An 18826-nucleotide genomic window follows, 5' to 3' on the forward strand; every position below is an offset into this window, starting at 1 on the left:
GTCCTGGAAACATATATTTTCAGGGCCCTGACAACGTCAAGTAACTTGGAGTCCTCCAAGTCCCTAGTAGCCGCAGGTACCACAATAGGTTGGTTCATGTGAAAAACAGAAAACACCTTAAGGAGAAAATGAGGACGAGTCCTCAATTCTGCCCTGTCAGAATGAAAAATTAAGTAAGGGCTTTTATATGATAAAGCCGCCCATTCTGACACACGCCTGGCTGAAGCCAGGGCTAATAGAATCTTCACCTTCCATGTGAAATATTTTAATTCCACAGTGGTGAGTGGATCAAACCAATGTGACTTTAGGAAACTCAAAACAACATTGAGATCCCAAGGTGCCACTGGGGGCACAAAAGGAGGCTGTATATGCAGTACCCCTTTTACAAACGTCTGAACTTCAGGCACTGAAGCCAGTTCTTTCTGGAAGAAATTTGACAGGGTCGAAATTTGAACCTTAATGGACCCTAATTTTAGGCCCATAGACAGTCCTGTTTTCAGGAAATGTAGGAAACGACCCAGTTGGAATTCCTCTGTAGGGACCTTCTTGGCCTCACACCACGCAACATATTTTCGCCAAATGCGGTGAAAATGTTTTGCGGTTACATCCTTCCTGGCTTCGACCAGTGTAGGGATGACTTCATCTGGAATGCCCTTTCAGGATCCGGCGTTCAACTGCCATGACGTCAAACGCAGCCGCGGTAAGTCTTGGAACAGACAAGGCCCCTGCTGGAGCAGGTCCTTTCTTAAAGGTAGAGGCCACGGTTCTTCCGTGAGCATCTCTTGAAGTTCCGGGTACCAAGTCCTTCTTGACCCATCCGGAACCACGAGTATCGTTCTTACTCGTCTCCTTCTTATGATTCTTAGTACTTTTGGTATGAGATGCATAGGAGGGAACACATACCCTGACTGGTACACCCACAGTGTTACCAGAGCGTCCACCGCTATTGCCTGAGGGTCCCTTGACCTGGCGCAATATTTGTCTAGTTTTTTGTTCAGGCGGGACGCCATCATGTCCACCTTTGGTTTTTCCCAACGGTTTACAATCATGTGGAAGACTTCCCGCTGAAGTCCCCACTCTCCCGGGTGGAGGTTATGCCTGCTGAGGAAGTTTGCTTCCCAGTTTTCCACTCCCGGAATTAACACTGCTGAGAGTGTTATCACATGATTTTTCGCCCAGCGAAGAATCCTTGCAGTTTCTGCCATTTCCCTCCTGCTTCATGTGCCGCCCTGTCTGTTTACGTGGGCGACTGCCGTGATGTTGTCCCACTGGATCAATACCGGCTGACCTTGAAGCAGAGGTCTTGCTAAGCTTAGAGCCTTGTAAATTGCCCTTAGCTCCAGTATATTTATGTGGAGAGAAGTCTCCAGACTTGATCACACTCCCTGGAAATTTTTTCCTTGTGTGACTGCTCCCCAGCCACTCAGGCTTGCATCCGTGGTCACCAGGACCCAGTCCTGAATGTCGAATCTGCGGCCCTTTCATAGATGAGCACTCTGCAGCCACCGCAGAAGAAAACAGCCTTGTCCTTGGAGACAGGGTTGTCCGCTGATGCATCTGAAGATGCGATCCGGACCATTTTCCCAGCAGATTCCACTGAAAGGTTCTTGCGTGAAATCTACCGAATGGGATCGCTTTGTAAGAAACCACCATTTTTCACAGGACCCTTGTGCAATGATGCACTGATACTTTTCCTGGTTTTAGGAGGTTCCTGACTAGCTCGGATAACTCCCTGGTCTTCTTCTCCGGGAGAAAACATCCTTTTCTGGACTGTGTCCAGAATCATTCCTAGGAACATTAGACGTGTCGTCGGAAAAAGCTGCGATTTTGGAATATTTAGAATCCACTCGTGCTGTCGTAGAACTACTTGAGATAGTGCTACTCCGACCGCCAACTGTTCTCTGGACCTTGCCCTTATCAGGAAAGCGTCCATATTTCTTTTAGGAAGAATCATCATTTCGGCCATTACCATGGTAAAGACCCGGGGTGCCGTGGACAATCCAAACGGCAGCGTCTGAACTGATAGTGACAGTTCTGTACCATGAACCTGAGATACCCTTGGTGAGAAGGGCAAAATTTGGACATGTAGGTAAGCGTCCCTGATATCCAGTGACACCATATCGTCCTGGTTCGCTATCACTGCTCTAAGTGACTCCATCTTGATTTGAACCCTTGTATGTAATTGTTCAAATCTTTTAGATCTCACCGAGCCGTTTGGCTTCAGTACCACAATATAGTGTGGAAAAATACCCCTTCCCTTGTTGTAGGAGGGGTACTTTGATTATCACCTGCTGGGAATACAGCCTGTGAATTTTTTTCCAATACTGCCTCCCTGTCGGAGGGAGACGTTGGTAAAGCAGACTTCAGGAACTTGTGAGGGGAAGACGTCTCGAATTTCCAATGTACACCTGGGATACTACGTGTAGGATCCAGGAGTCCACTTGCGAGTGAGCCCACTGCGTGCTGAAACTCTTGAGATGACCCCCACCGCACCTGAGTCCGCTTGTATGGCCCCAGCGTCATGCTGCGGACTTGGCAGAAGCTGTGGAGGACTTCTGTTCCTGGGAATGGGCTGCCTGCTGCAGTCTTCTTCCCTTTCCTCTAACCCTGGGCAGATATGACTGGCCTTTTGCCCGCCTGCCTTTATGGGTACGAAAGGACTGAGACTGAAAAGACTGTGTCCTTTTCTGCTGAGATGTGACTTGGGGTAACAAAAGTGGATTTTCCAGCTGTTGCCATGGCCACCAGGTCCGATGGACCGCCCCTTTATACGGCAATACTTCCATGTGCCGTCTGGAATCTGCATCACCTGACCACTGTCGTGTCTATAAACATCGTCTGGCAGATATGGACATCACATCTACTCTTGATGCCAGAATGCAAATATCCCTCTGCGCATCTCGCATATATAGAAATGCATCCTTAAAATGCTCTATAGTCAATAAAATATTGTTCCTGTCAAGGGTATCAATATTTTCAGTCAGGAAATCCGACCAAGCCCCCCCAGCGCTGCACATCCAGGCTGAGGCGATTGCTGGTCGTAGTATAACACCAGTATGTGTGTATATACTTTTTAGGATATTTTTCAGCTTGCTATCAGCTGGCTCTTTGAGGGCGGCCGTATCTGGAGACGGTACGCCACTTGTTTTTATAAGCGTGTGAGCGCCTTATCCACCCTAAGGTGTGTTTCCCAACTCGCCCTCACTTCTGGCGGGAAAAGGTATACCTCCAATAATTTTCTATCGGAGGAAACCCACGTATCATCACACACTTTAATTTATCTGATTCAGGAAAAACTACAAGTAGATTATTCCCACCCTACATAATACCCTTATTTGTGGTACTTGTAGTATCAGAAATATGTAACACCTCCTTCATTGCCCTTAACATGTAACGTGTGGCCCTAAAGGAAAATACGTTTGTTTCTTCACCGTCGACACTGAAGTCAGTGTCCGTGTCTGTGTCGACCAACTGAGGTAAATGGGCGTTTTTACAAGCCCCTGACGGTGTCTGAGACGCCTGGACAGGTACTAATTTGTTTGCCGGCCGTCTCATGTCGTCAACCGACCTTGCATCGTGTTGACATTATCACGTAATTCCTAAATAAGCCATCCATTCCGGTGTCGACTCCCTAGAGAGTGACATCACCAATACAGGCAATTTGCTCCGCCTCCTCACCAACATCGTCCTCCTACATGTCGACACACACGTACCGACACACAGCACACACACAGGGAATGCTCTGATAGAGGACAGGACCCCACTAGCCCTTTGGGGAGACAGAGGGAGAGTTTGCCAGCACACACCAAAAACGCTATAATTATACATGGACAACCCCTTATACAAGTGTTTTCCCTTATAGCATTTTCACATATGTAATCATATCGCCAAATAAGTGCCCCCCCTCTCTGTTTTAACCCTGTTTCTGTAGTGCAGTGCAGGGGAGAGCCTGGGAGCCTTCCTCACAGCAGAGCTGAGCAGGAAAATGGCGCCGTGTGCTGAGGAGAATAGGCCCCGCCCCCTAAAACGGCGGGCTCTTCTCCCGGAGTTTGTGAGATCTGGCAGGGGTTAAATACATCCATATAGCCTCAAGGGCTATATGTGATGTATTTTAGCCATAAAAAAGGTATAATACATTGCTGCCCAGGGCGCCCCCCCCAGCGCCCTGCACCCTCAGTGACCGCTGGTATGAAGTGTGCTGACAACAATGGCGCACAGCTGCAGTGCTGTGCGCTACCTTATGAAGACTGAAAGTCTTCTGCCGCCTGTTTCTGGACCTCTGGACCTCTTCAACTTCGGCATCTGCAAGGGGGGTCGGCGGCACGGCTCCGGGACGAACCCCAGGGTGAGACCTGTGTTCCGACTCCCTCTGGAGCTAATGGTGTCCAGTAGCCTAAGAAGCAAATCCATCCTGCACGCAGGTGAGTTTACTTCTCTCCCCTAAGTCCCTCGTAGCAGTGAGCTTGTTGCCAGCAGGACTCACTGAAAATAAAAAACCTAACTTAAACTTTTATTCTAAGCAGCTCAGGAGAGCCACCTAGATTGCACCCTTCTCGGCCGGGCACAAAGATCTAACTGAGGCTTGGAGGAGGGTCATAGGGGGAGGAGCCAGTGCACACCACCTGATCCTAAAGCTTTTATTATTGTGCCCTGTCTCCTGCGGAGCCGCTAAACCCCATGGTCCTGACGGAGTCCCCAGCATCCACTTAGGACGTTAGAGAAAACTCAATTCCCCCTTGGAACATTGGTTTCCACAATTTCTGTACTTTTCAGTAAAGAAAAAACACCTAAAAAAACCCACAAAAACCTAGCACATGCCATCCATCATGTCCTTTTGAATAATACAAAATGCGTTGTTTGTCAAGAGCTATTTTGGCTGCAGCGGCTCCCCGTACTCGGTTGCTAGGTGACGGGCACTGGAGAATCGGGCCTGTGTGCTATCACTAGGCCTGTGTGGCAGTGTTATTTATTTATGGATTCATCATTCTAGTATATGACCGGACTTCTGTACTGCTGAGCCGGGGAATATCACACAGGCAGCCACCCGTCATGTTCCGATGGCTTCTGGGCAGCAGAGAGCCTCAGGGCGGCGGGGAGGTAATGGCTGCGGCGTGCAGAGTCATCTGTATAGTAAATAAACCTTGTTTTGTGACCGGAATCATTACGGGGACGTCTAGTGACATCCAGATAGAGCAGTGAGGCTGGCCGTGTATTGTGTGTACACTGCTTGCATCCCCCTTGTCTTATGGTACCGCAGATGTTAGTTGTATCAATTCATGTAATCAGTGCATTGCAATTGCAGTGGGCATACTGTATTATGCCTAGATGTATTGGGAAACGGAATGTGCTTGTCTTATTTATTTTCGTTTAGATGCTAAATGTATCATTGGATCTCATAGAGGGGGGTGAAGGTCATTTTTTTGCAGTTAAGTGATCCTGGCTCTCCCAGGGGATACCTACTGTACCTTATGTTGTCAACATACCATATATCGACTACATAATGTCAACATTTAAGCATAACGTTAATGTTGACATTTCCACATTTTGTCCATGTCGAATATTTTCCAGATGCTGACATGTTAGATGTCACCATTTTAACCATACATATGACATACTGTACAAGTGATTGTTGACTTTTTGGCTGCATTCCCCTTGCAGGGTACTGGTCACTCCTGCTCATTCTCTGAGGGTATATTTTAGATTCTTACAATGCAATTTGTCCCATAAATCATCATCATCCATTTCTGTACGGCACCACAAATGCTGCGCTAATCCTACACATAACAGATTCTACTGTAAGCTTGCGAGCAGGGCCCTCCTACCTCTATGACTATTTGTTGTTACCCAGTTTTGTCTTATCATTGTGGTCGATTAAATTCTCTGACAGTTGAATAGCGCCTCGAATTAGCTCCCGGTGCTATTCAATACAGTGCCAAGTGAAACGCAATTGTCGGGAATTCTACTCTCACCCCTGGGGGATGCGAGAGGAAATCCGACAAGTGCTGCCGCGCAGCCAGTGCAAGGCTGATTCTGTCTTTTATCAGCATCGCGGCGGGGAGCTAAGTTGGAGAATGCCTGTTCTCCCGACAAATCAACCTGTTAAGTCCGGGAGAACGGGCATGCGCCGACTTAACTTGAGCTGAATTGAATGGGAGCTAGTTCCCGGCGCTATTCAACTGTCGGAGAATTGAATCGACCCCATTGTGTCCAGTTGTAAAGCGCAATGGAATTTGCTGTGCTAAGAAACTGTTAATAAATAAATAAAAGGCATCTAGAAAGTTAAGTGTGCCCTGCTTGTGAGAGCTAAACTTTACATACTGCCTTTTAAATATTCAAAGGCCTTATTATGACTCATTTGCATATGGGATCTCAAACTCCTGCATCTTTTCTACCTATTCAGAGGGCGCCACATATGCAAATCTCAAGCTGCGACCCCCTCCCCTTGTCTGCGACCCCCTCCCCTTGTCTGCGACCTCCTCCTCTTGTCTGCGTCTCCCTCCTCTTGTTGTTCCTGGGAGAGATGAGCCTGTATTGCGACTGAAGTGGTTGGTTTAGCGAGTATTTTCGCAGCGCACAAAGGAAACCGATTATAGTTAATAACGGGATAGAGCAGATATTAAGGGGGGATTTCAAATGTTTTTGGGTGCTATAGCTCCCATCTAAAGTGACGAGACTTCGCGATTCATTTCTTTTTGGGCGCAAATTGCAGATTTCTTCTTGCAACCTACTCAGGTGCAAGCAGAAATCTGTCTTTGAGCGCCTTAACAGCAGCGCGCCCAGTAGTATGCACGAGTTTAGTTGCCTTACTTCGCTAATCCTGATGCAGTTGGGGAAGAGAATGCAGCACCCATGCCCGATGGCACACACAGCTGAACAGCTCTCGTCACTTTAGATGTGAGCTACGGGCGCAATAAAACAACATAAATGGGAGCGTTTCCAGCATTTGTACACAGTCCTTATCAACTAGGGCAGGGGTGGCCAACCAGTCAGAGAAAAAAAGAGCCAAAAAAATCTTGTTAGGTACGTCAAAGCCGAAGGCGCGTGTATAGAAATGGGGTGTGCCTTGTGCCTGCTAGGCCACACCCCTGGTATAAAATACAATGAAAATGCCAGATCCACATAAAATACATTGAAAAAGACACTTCCACATAAAATAATTAAAAAATCCAGATCCACATAAAATATATTGAAAAAGCCATATTCACATAATACACTTCAGCTCCTCCATGTGTCACTCCAGCCAGCCTATGTGTCACTGTGTCACTCCAGCCAGCACTCTCCTGTGTCACTCCAGCCAGCACTCTCCTGTGTCACTCCAGCCAGCACTCTCCTGTGTCACTCCAGCCAGCACTCTCCTGTGTCACTCCAGCCAACACTCTCCTGTGTCACTCCAGCCAGCACTCTCCTGTGTCACTCCAGCCAGCACTCTCCTGTGTCACTCCAGCCAGCACTCTCCTGTGTCACTCCAGCCAGCACTCTCCTGTGTCACTCCAGCCAGCACTCTCCTGTGTCACTCCAGCCAACACTCTCCTGTGTCACTCCAGCCAACACTCTCCTGTGTCACTCCAGCCAACACTCTCCTGTGTCACTCCAGCCAGCACTCTCCTGTGTCACTCCAGCCAGCACTCTCCTGTGTCACTCCAGCCAGCACTCTCCTGTGTCACTCCAGCCAACACTCTCCTGTGTCACTCCAGCCAGCACTCTCCTGTGTCACTCCAGCCAGCACTCTCCTGTGTCACTCCAGCCAGCACTCTCCTGTGTCACTCCAGCCAGCACTCTCCTGTGTCACTCCAGCCAACACTCTCCTGTGTCACTCCAGCCAACACTCTCCTGTGTCACTCCAGCCAGCACTCTCCTGTGTCACTCCAGCCAGCACTCTCCTGTGTCACTCCAGCCAACACTCTCCTGTGTCACTCCAGCCAGCACTCTCCTGTGTCACTCCAGCCAGCACTCTCCTGTGTCACTCCAGCCAACACTCTCCTGTGTCACTCCAGCCAGCACTCTCCTGTGTCACTCCAGCCAGCACTCTCCTGTGTCACTCCAGCCAGCACTCTCCTGTGTCACTCCAGCCAACACTCTCCTGTGTCACTCCAGCCAACACTCTCCTGTGTCACTCCAGCCAGCACTCTCCTGTGTCACTCCAGCCAGCACTCTCCTGTGTCACTCCAGCCAGCACTCTCCTGTGTCACTCCAGTCAGCTCCCCCATCATGTCTTTCCTGCCAGGATCCTTCTGTGTCACTCCAGCCCACCCTCATATTTCACTACAGCCCAGTATCTGGCTCCCTCAGTTTTCAGTTGCCGTAGTGCTTCTGTGTGTCTGGCTGGAGTGCACCAGTTTCCAGGATCTGTTGTGGTCACGTGACTTTGAGTATCGGGAGCTACATTTGAATAAAGAAAGAGCCGCATGCGGCTCAAGACCCATGTGTTGGCCACGGCTGAACTAGTGTCAGCGCACACGCATCTCCACTGTGGGAGGCAGCCATTTTAGTCACTCTGCAAATACATTGCCACGCCCTTACTGTCCTTTTGGTGTGATTGCACGCCCACTGCCAGAGTAGATGCTAGAATCAAGTGGGCTAAGGGACCTTTTCCGTCAAGGGGAGGAGCTACGACACAAGGGGGAGGAGCTAGGCCAGCTGGATAGTTCCTCTACTATCCACGCCACCAACTATTACCTTTAGTAATCAGGTGGCGAGCCACCGAGCCCAAAGCGAGCCCGCGAGGGTACTTTTCGGGTACCCTGTTCGCCCGTAGCTCCTCCCCCTGGTGACGTGTCTCCTCCCCTAACTACGTCAGAAGGTCCTTTCTCCCACTCCGATATAGAATCAACCCCACTGCCAGTGATTGCACCTCCACTTCCTGTGACTCATTGCCTTTTCCAAGACTCGGTCTCAGCCTCTTATTTACTGACAATCTCAAGTAACATTTAAGACTGAAAAAAATAAAAATACTGATTGTGAAGATTTGTGCATGCACAATGCGAAAAATTGCAATTTGAGAAACAATTGGGCAGATGTATTAAGCCTGGAGAAGTGATAAAGCAGTGATAAGGGGAAGGTAATAATGCAGCAGCCAATCAGCTCCTAACTGTCAGTTTACATATTGGAGCTGATTGGCTGGTGCGTTATCACCTTGCATTTATCACTGCTTTATCACTTCTCCAGGCTTAATACATCTGCCCCAATATTTGCAAATAGCATTTCAGACTGACCCTAAAATTACTTCTATAGAATACTGTCAGCATAAACCACAGGAGTTTACAGCTGGATGCATGACCATATCCTCTAACCCCCTCCATTTTTCATTGCTATTTTTCATTAAAAGTAGAGGGGAAAAAACTGATATAATACTGCAGCTGCCAGCACGTCATCCCAGTTTGGTGGGCATTTAATAATAGGGAAATATGCATCACATTTTTGACATCAGAGACCAATTTTTCCTCCATTGTGCTTGTTATTCTGAAACACCGTCTGATTTCTCTTTCCAGTGTATGCATTTCCGCTGCAGATCAAATATGCACAGTGCATCTGCTTGTATGGACAGCAAAATGTGGAATAGGGATGCCTCTGTCCATGAGTACTTCTAAAATATGTGCCCTGTACATACTTTAAAGCATTCTATTACACGCAAGGTACTGTCTGCATCGGGTGTAGTACGACTGACCGGCTGTCGGGATCCCGGCGCCCAGCATACCGTTGCTGGGATCCCGACCGCCGGAATGTCGACAGCGGGGCGAGCGCAAAAGAGCCCCTTGCGGGCTCGCCACTCTCCCTCCAGGGGTGTCATGGACACCCCAAGAGGGAAAATAGTTGTCAGTATCCCGGCGCTGGGACCCCGACAGTCGGTATATCGAGTACCTCCCGTCTGCATCACACAGATGTGAACTCTCTCCTCTGACACTCTGCTGCCTGTCTATTTAGACCTATCCCTTCACATAACATTTGATGGCTGTTTGTTGTGCTCTTTTTATTACATATCTGCATTCTCTCTCTATCCAGCGGTACCTTTCTATTCATTCTCAAGAATGCAGTTGTAGGAAACAAATACCTCTCAGATGCTCTATGATCATTATTCCATCTCTTATTGCCAATGCCCCTACAATCTTCCTTATAGGCTTAAATGATAAAATAAGGGTACTGATGTTCTATCCTAATGATTACTTTATTAATCATATATAATTAATTATATATTAAAAAAATTATATAAAATAGCCACCCACCTATTCTGTCTAAGAGAAGCAAATCACCGGTCCACTCATAGGGTGAAATGTAATGGAGTCCAAGTTCGCAGGACATATGGGATGCTGGCCAAACTCGGACTCTTTTTTTAAAAGTGCAGTCATTTACAAATGACATAACCATGCATTGTACATGATTGCCCCTTTAAAAAAGAAATCTGAGTTCAGCCGGCATCCCACTCGTCGGGCGAACTCGGACTCTATTGCATCCTGCCCATAGTATCAAGTCTAGAAAGCCATGTAACAGATTCCTAAACGCAGTTATCAAGGCACCCCAACAGTCCAGGTTTTAGTGATATCCATGCTTGGCCACAGGTGACTTAATTAGTACCTAAAGCAATTTGATTTAACCATCTGTGCTGAGCCATGGATATACTTAACACCTGGGCCTTTGGAGTGCCTTGAGGATTGCGTTTGGGAACCTCTGCCATATAGCCTAGTTTCTGTGGCCAAAATATCTACTCCTTATTCCATAATGTCACCTGTCAGGATGAGTGAAGCATTTATTACAATTCCACGAGCCACAATGTTAGACTGTTCTTATAATCATGCTATCCAGTAATGTAAGAACATCGAAGAACACTTAATCTTGTGTAGCTGCTCCAGAGAAGTTACCCCAGAATAACCGTTGCAAAAATGGCAGTATTTCAATAATAGAAAAACAAATCAGACTGTCATAAAGATGTCAATGAAGCGGGTTACTATATAAAAAAAAAAAACTTACTATAGCTCTCAACTGCTGGTAAATCCTTTTTTTACAGACAGACATTGAAGTCCAAAGATGGAAACTGCCATAAGAAGCAAGTATGGTATTGATAGTCCAAACCTATGTTCACTGCTAGCAGCATAGCCAGAAAACATCCATCAGAAACAAATGACGCTCTTTCCCACCTTGTTATCTTGGTGGTTTCATTAGCGGAATCACCTGTACGCTTGCTATAACAATATAAATGTAATAGCCAGTCTCACTTTCATTATGTCGGCTGATTACATAATTAAGACTCACCTGGCCAGTGCATGGTTATACATTCCAAATCTTGTTTTGATATCCACTATCTTTCATTGTGTAGTCAACTTGATGCTACACAATCACTTTCCAATGGCATCTGCTCAGACAGATCAGATGTTAAATCAGCATAGGCATATAATATCACTGAGGCATTCATTTCATTTACATTTTCTCTTATTTAACCCTAAGATACACAACACATGGCTACTGGGGTAATGTATTATATCCAAATATAATACCATGGGGTATGTGGGCGTGGCTCTGCTCCCGCAACATTTTACTGTATTTCCCAGCTTTGTGTCGCTGGCGCTATGGCCTTGGTGACTCAATTCTTAGTGAATCACATCATCACGCTGCAGATATCGTGTTGTGGGTGATTAGCCCACTTTCCAGGGACCCAGAAAGCTCTCCCAAAAAAATTTGTGAGTCTTCCAGTGGTTCCGGGAGAGTCGGCAAGTATGCCCTATCCTGATACTCCTACTTATTAATCTGCTCCTTCAATGTTCATTGCTCTGGAAGCATCTCTATCAGCTGCAGTACCTGCAAGTCTCTGCTCTTCTCTATTTATTCCTATTCTTTAAGAAAACGTAATACAGGTTGAGTATCCCATATCCAAATATTCCGAAATACAACATTTTTGAGTGAGACTGAGATAGTGAAACATTTGCTTTCTGATCGCTCAGTGTACACAAACTTTGTTTAATACACCAAGTTATTAAAAATATTGTATTAAATGACCTTCAGGCTGTGTGTATATGAAACATAAATGAATTGTGTGAATGTACACACACTTTGTTTAATACACAAAGTTATTAAAAGTATTGGCTAAAATTACCTTCAGGCTGTGTGTATAGGGTCTATATGAAACATAAATGCATTCTGTGCTTAGACTTAGGTCCCATCGCCATGATAGCTCATTATGCTTTGCAGTTATTCAAAAATACGGAAAAATCCGATCTCCAAAATATTTCTGGTCCCAAGCATTTTGGATAAGGGATACTCAACCTGTAGCTCCTTCGGTTCTAATGGGCCCTACTCACTGGCCGAGGTGCCCGACGGCCGATACGGCCGACGAGCGACCCGGCGGCGGGGGGGGCAGTGACGGGGGGAGTGAAGCTTCTTCACTCCCCCCGTCACCCGGCTCCATAGACGTGCAGGCAAATATGGACGAGATCGTCCATATTGGCCTGCATGCACAGCCGACAGGAGACCAGCGATGAACGAGCGCGGGGACGCGCATCGTTCATCGCTTAAGTCTCCACACTGAAAGATATGAACGAGATCTCGTTCATTTATGAACGAGATCGTTCATATCTTTCAAAATATAGGCCAGTGTGTAGGGCCCATAAGTACCACTCCTATGCAGATAACCTCCAAATGTATTTTCACTTTCATGATTTCCTGGCAGAAAATACAATAGTGGGATGCTTTCATTATATATTTATATTCACTAGAGTCTGTAATTCCATCTTTCTCTGACGTCCTAGTGGATGCTGGGGACTCCGTCAGGACCATGGGGAATAGCGGCTCCGCAGGAGACAGGGCACAAAAGTAAAAGCTTTAGGATCAGGTGGTGTGCACTGGCTCCTCCCCCTATGACCCTCCTCCAAGCCCCAGTTAGATTTTTGTGCCCGGCCGAGAAGGGTGCAATCTAGGTGGCTCTCCTAAAGAGCTGCTTAGAGTAAAAGTTTTGTTAGGTTTTTTATTTTCAGTGAGTCCTGCTGGCAACAGGCTCACTGCATCGAGGGACTTAGGGGAGAGAAGTGAACTCACCTGCGTGCAGGATGGATTGGCTTCTTAGGCTACTGGACACCATTAGCTCCAGAGGGAGTCGGAACACAGGTCTCACCCTGGGGTTCGTCCCGGAGCCGCGCCGCCGACCCCCTTGCAGATGCCGAAAAGTGAAGAGGTCCAGAAACCGGCGGCAGAAGACTTTTCAGTCTTCATAAGGTAGCGCACAGCACTGCAGCTGTGCGCCATTGTTGTCAGCACACTTCATAGCAGCGGTCACTGAGGGTGCAGGGCGCTGGGGGGGGCGCCCTGGGCAGCAATGATAGTACCTTATTCTGGCTAAAAATACATCACATATAGCCCCTGGGGGCTATATGGATGTATTTAACCCCTGCCAGGTCTCAGAAAAACGGGAGAAGAAGCCCGCCGAAAAGGGGGCGGGGCCTATTCTCCTCAGCACACAGCGCCATTTTCCCTCACAGAAATGCTGGTGGGAAGGCTCCCAGGCTCTCCCCTGCACTGCACTACAGAAACAGGGTTAAAACAGAGAGGGGGGGCACTTATTTGGCGATATGACTATATATATTAAAATGCTATAAGGGAAAAACACTTATATAAAGGTTGTCCCTGTATAATTATAGCGTTTTTGGTGTGTGCTGGCAAACTCTCCCTCTGTCTCCCCAAAGGGCTAGTGGGGTCCTGTCCTCTATCAGAGCATTCCCTGTGTGTGTGCTGTGTGTCGGTACGTGTGTGTCGACATGTATGAGGACGATGTTGGTGAGGAGGCGGAGCAATTGCCTGTAATGGTGATGTCACTCTCTAGGGAGTCGACACCGGAATGGATGGCTTATTTAAGGAATTACGTGATAATGTCAACACGCTGCAAGGTCGGTTGACGACATGAGACGGCCGGCAAACCAATTAGTACCTGTCCAGGCGTCTCAAACACCGTCAGGGGCGTTAAAACGTCCTTTTACCTCAGTCGGTCGACACAGACACGGACACTGACTCCAGTGTCGACGGTGAAGAAACAAACGTATTTTCCTTTAGGGCCACACGTTACTTGTTAAGGGCAATGAAGGAGGTGTTACATATTTCTGATACTACAAGTACCACAAAAAAGGGTATTATGTGGAGTGTGAAAAAACTACCTGTAGTTTTTCCTGAATCAGATAAATTAAATGAAGTGTGTGATGATGCGTGGGTTTCCCCCGATAGAAAATTATTGGCGGTATACCCTTTCCCGCCAGAAGTTAGGGCGCGTTGGGAAACACCCCTTAGGGTGGATAAGGCGCTCACACGCTTATCAAAACAAGTGGCGGTACCGTCTCCAGATAGGGCCGCCCTCAAGGAGCCAGCTGATAGGAGGCTGGAAAATATCCTAAAAAGTATATACACACATACTGGTGTTATACTGCGACCAGCGATCGCCTCAGCCTGGATGTGCAGCGCTGGGGTGGCTTGGTCGGATTCCCTGACTGAAAATATTGATACCCTTGACAGGGACAGTATTTTATTGACTATAGAGCATTAAAAGGATGCATTTCTATATATGCGAGATGCACAGAGGGATATTTGCACTCTGGCATCAAGAGTAAGTGCGATGTACATATCTGCCAGAAGTTGTTTATGGACACGACAGTGGTCAGGTGATGCAGATTCCAAACGGCACATGGAAGTATTGCCGTATAAAGGAGAAAAAGACAACGTCTTTTCAGCCTCAGTCCTTTCGTCCCCATAAGGGCAAGCGGGCAAAAGGCCAGTCATATCTGCCATGGGATAGAGGAAAGGGAAGAAGACTGCAGCAGGCAGCCCATTCCCAGAAACAGAAGCCCTCCACCGCTTCTGCCAAGTCCTCAGCATGACGCTGGGGCCGTACAAGCGGACTCGGGTGCGGTGGGGGGGGGTCGTCTCAAGAGTTTCAGCACGCAGTGGGCTCACTCGCAAGTGGACCCCTGGATCCTACAAGTAGTATCCCAGGGGTACAGATTGGAAATTCGAGACGTCTCCCCCTCGCAGGTTCTTGAAGTCTGCTTTACCAACGTCTCCCTCCGACAGGGAGGCAGTAGTGGAAACAATTCACAAGCTGTATTCCCAGCAGGTGATAATCAAAGTACCCCTCCTACAACAAGGAAAGGGGTATTATTCCACACTATATTGTGGTACTGAAGCCAGACGGCTCGGTGAGACCTATTCTAATACTGAAATAGTTGAACACTTACATACAAAGGTTCAAATCAAGATGGAGTCACTCAGAGCAGTGATAGCGAACCAGGAAGAAGGGGACTATATGGTGTCCCGGGACATCAGGGATGCTTACCTCCATGTCCCAATTTGCCCTTCTCACCAGGGGTACCTCAGGTTCGTGGTACAGAACTGTCACTATCAGTTTCAGACGCTGCCGGTTGGATTGTCCACGGCACCCCGGGTCCTTACCAAGGTAATGGCCGAAATGATGATTCTTCTTCAAAGAAAATGGACGATCTCCTGATAGGGGCAAGGTCCAGAGAACAGTTGGAGGTCGGAGTAGCACTATCTCAAGTAGTTCTACGACAGCACGGGTGGATTCTAAATATTCCAAAACCGCAGCTGTTTCCGACGACACGTCTGCTGTTCCTAGGGATGATTCTGGACACAGTCCAGAAAAAGGTGTTTCTCCCGGAGAAGAAAGCCAGGGAGTTATCCGAGCTAGTCAGGAACCTCCTAAAACCAGGAAAAGTGTCAGTGCATCATTGCACAAGGGTCCTGGGAAAAATGGTGGCTTCTTACGAAGCGATTCCATTCGGTAGATTTCACGCAAGAACTTTTCAGTGGGATCTGCTGGAAAAATGGTCCGGATCGCATCTTCAGATGCATCAGCGGATAACCCTGTCTCCGAGGACAAGGGTGTTTCTTCTGCGGTGGCTGCAGAGTGCTCATCTACTAAAGGGCCGCAGATTCGGCATTCAGGACTGGGTCCTGGTGACCACGGATGCCAGCCTGAGAGGCTGGGGAGCAGTCGCACAGGAAAAAAAAAAAATTTCCAGGGAGTGTGATCAAGTCTGGAGACTTCTCTCCACATAAATATACTGGAGCTAAGGGCAATTTACAATGTTCTAAGCTTAGCAAGACCTCTGCTTCAAGGTCAGCCGGTATTGATCCAGTGGGACAACATCACGGCAGTCGCCCACGTAAACAGACAGGGCGGCACAAGAAGCAGGAGGGCAATGGCAGAAACTGCAAGGATTCTTCGCTGGGCGAAAAATCATGTGATAGCACTGTCAGCAGTGTTCATTCCGGGAGTGGACAACTGGGAAGCAGACTTCCTCAGCAGGCACGACCTCCACCCGGGAGAGTGGGGACTTCATCGGGAAGTATTCCACATGATTGTGAACCGTTGGGAAAGACCAAAGATGGACATGATGGCGTCCCGCCTGAACAAAAAACTGGACAGGTATTGCGCCAGGTCAAGAGACCCTCAAGCAATATCTGTGGACGTTCTGGTAACACCGTGGGTGTACCAGTCGGTGTATGTGTTCCCTCCTCTGCTTCTCATAACCAAGGTACTGAGAATTATAAGACGTAGAGGAGTAAGAACTATACTCGTGGCTCCGGATTGGCCAAGAAGGACGTGGCACCCGGAACTTCAAGAAATGCTCACAGAGGACTCATGGCCTCTGCCGCTAAGAAGGGACTTGCTTCAGCAAGTACCAGGTCTGTTCCAAGACTTACCGCGGCTGCGTTTGACGGCATGGCGGTGGAACGCCAGATCCTAAGGGAAAAAGGCATTCCGGAAGAGGTCATTCCTACCCTGGTCAAAGCCAGGAAGGAGGTGACCGCAAAACATTATCACCACATGTGGCGAAAATATGTTGCGTGGTGTGAGGCCAGGAAGGCCCCACGAAGAAATTTCAACTCGGTCGATTCCTGCATTTCCTGCAAACAGGAGTGTCTATGGGCCTCAAATTGGGGTCCATTAAGGTTCAAATTTCGGCCCTGTCAATTTTCTTCCAGAAAGAATTGGCTTCAGTTCCTGAAGTCCAGAAGTTTGTCAAGGGAGTATTGCATATACAACCCCCTTTTTGTGCCTCCAGTGGCACTGTGGGATCTCAACGTAGTTCTGGGATTCCTCAAATCACATTTTAAACCGCTCAAATCTGTGGATTTGAAATATCTCACATGAAAAGTGACCATGCTGTTGGCCCTGGCCTCGGCCAGGCGAGTGTCAGAATTGGCGGCTTTGTCTCACAAAAGCCATATCTGATTGCCCATTCGGACAGGGCAGAGCTGCGGACTCGTCCCCAGTTTCTTCCTAAGGTGGTGTCAGCGTTTCACCTGAACCAGCTTATTGTGGTACCTGCGGCTACTAGGGACTTGGAGGACTCCAAGTTGCTAGATGTTGTCAGGGCCCTGAAAATATAGGTTTCCAGGACGGCTGGAGTCAGGAAAACTGACTCGCTGTTATCCTGTATGCACCCAACAAACTGGGTGCTCTTGCTTCTAAGCAGACGATTGCTCGTTGGATTTGTAGCACATTTCAACTTGCACATTCTGTGGCAGGCCTGCCACAGCCTAAATCTGTCAAGGCCCATTCCACAAGGAAGGTGGGCTCATCCTGGGCGGCTGCCCGAGGGGTCTCGGCATTACAACTCTGCCGAGCAGCTACGTGGTCGGGGGAGAACACGTTTGTAAAATTCTACAAATTTGATACCCTGGCTAAAGAGGACCTGGAGTTCTCTCATTCGGTGCTGCAGAGTCATCCGCACTCTCCCGCCCGTTTGGGAGCTTTGGTATAATCCCCATGGTCCTGACGGAGTCCCCAGCATCCACTAGGACGACAGAGAAAATAAGATTTTACTTACCGATAAATCTATTTCTCGTAGTCCGTAGTGGATGCTGGGCGCCCATCCCAAGTGCGGATTGTCTGCAATACTTGTACATAGTTATTGTTACAAAAATCGGGTTATTATTGTTGTGAGCCATCTTTTCAGAGGCTCCGCTGTTATCATGCTGTTAACTGGGTTCAGATCACAGGTTGTACAGTGTGATTGGTGTGGCTGGTATGAGTCTTACCCGGGATTCAAAATCCTTCCTTATTGTGTACGCTCGTCCGGGCACTGTATCCTAACTGAGGCTTGGAGGAGGGTCATAGGGGGAGGAGCCAGTGCACACCACCTGATCCTAAAGCTTTTACTTTTGTGCCCTGTCTCCTGCGGAGCCGCTATTCCCCATGGTCCTGACGGAGTCCCCAGCATCCACTACGGACTACTAGAAATAGATTTATCGGTAAGTAAAATCTTATTTTTAGGGGTTTATTAATTATTTTGTCAGAATTCAGAAACAAAAACAGAACTCAGATCCTTCTCTGATTTTTTTTTTTTTTGATTTGTGTTCTCCTAAATGTCTATGGACCTCTAAACTTATTATTATTATTATTATTATCATCCTTTATTTATATGGCGCCACAAGGGTTCCGCAGCGCCCAATTACAGAGTACATATGCACATAATCAAAACAGGAAAACAGTGACTTACAGTTGAAGACAATATAGGACAAGTACAGGGCAACTAAGCATAACTACACCAGTAAACATAGAGATAAGTTCCAGGTGGCCAAAAAACTGCGGGATCTGGGCAGTTGAGGATTATTAAAGTAAGAAAAGTATAAGCACATGAGGGAAGAGGGCCCTACTCGTGAGAGCTTACATTCTAAGGGGAGGGGTAGACAGACAGGGGTGACACAGATGGGGTACATAGAGAGTATGGAATAGAGGGTTAGGTTGAGATTTGGCTAGGTTTGGTAAAGAAATGGGTCTTAAGAGCCCATTTGAAGTTTTGTAGAGAGGTGGAGAGTCTGAGGGGGAGAGGTA

The 18826-nt window shown here is 47.7% G+C and overlaps 1 protein-coding gene across 2 annotated transcripts in view; it reads left to right on the forward strand.

Moving 5' to 3' along the window:
• Positions 1-4878: 4878 nt before the first annotated feature.
• Positions 4879-18826, forward strand: part of WDR41 (WD repeat domain 41) — a 103503-nt gene continuing 89555 nt past the window's right edge. For both annotated transcript variants that reach the window (XM_063963654.1, XM_063963658.1), the window contains exon 1: positions 4879-5097. In XM_063963654.1, coding sequence (XP_063819724.1) covers positions 5050-5097 — 48 coding nt within the window. In that variant the 5' untranslated portion in view covers positions 4879-5049. The remainder of the gene's footprint in view (positions 5098-18826) is intronic.

This window comes from Pseudophryne corroboree, chromosome 1, assembly GCF_028390025.1.
Source record: "Pseudophryne corroboree isolate aPseCor3 chromosome 1, aPseCor3.hap2, whole genome shotgun sequence".
Taxonomy (NCBI): domain Eukaryota; kingdom Metazoa; phylum Chordata; class Amphibia; order Anura; family Myobatrachidae; genus Pseudophryne; species Pseudophryne corroboree.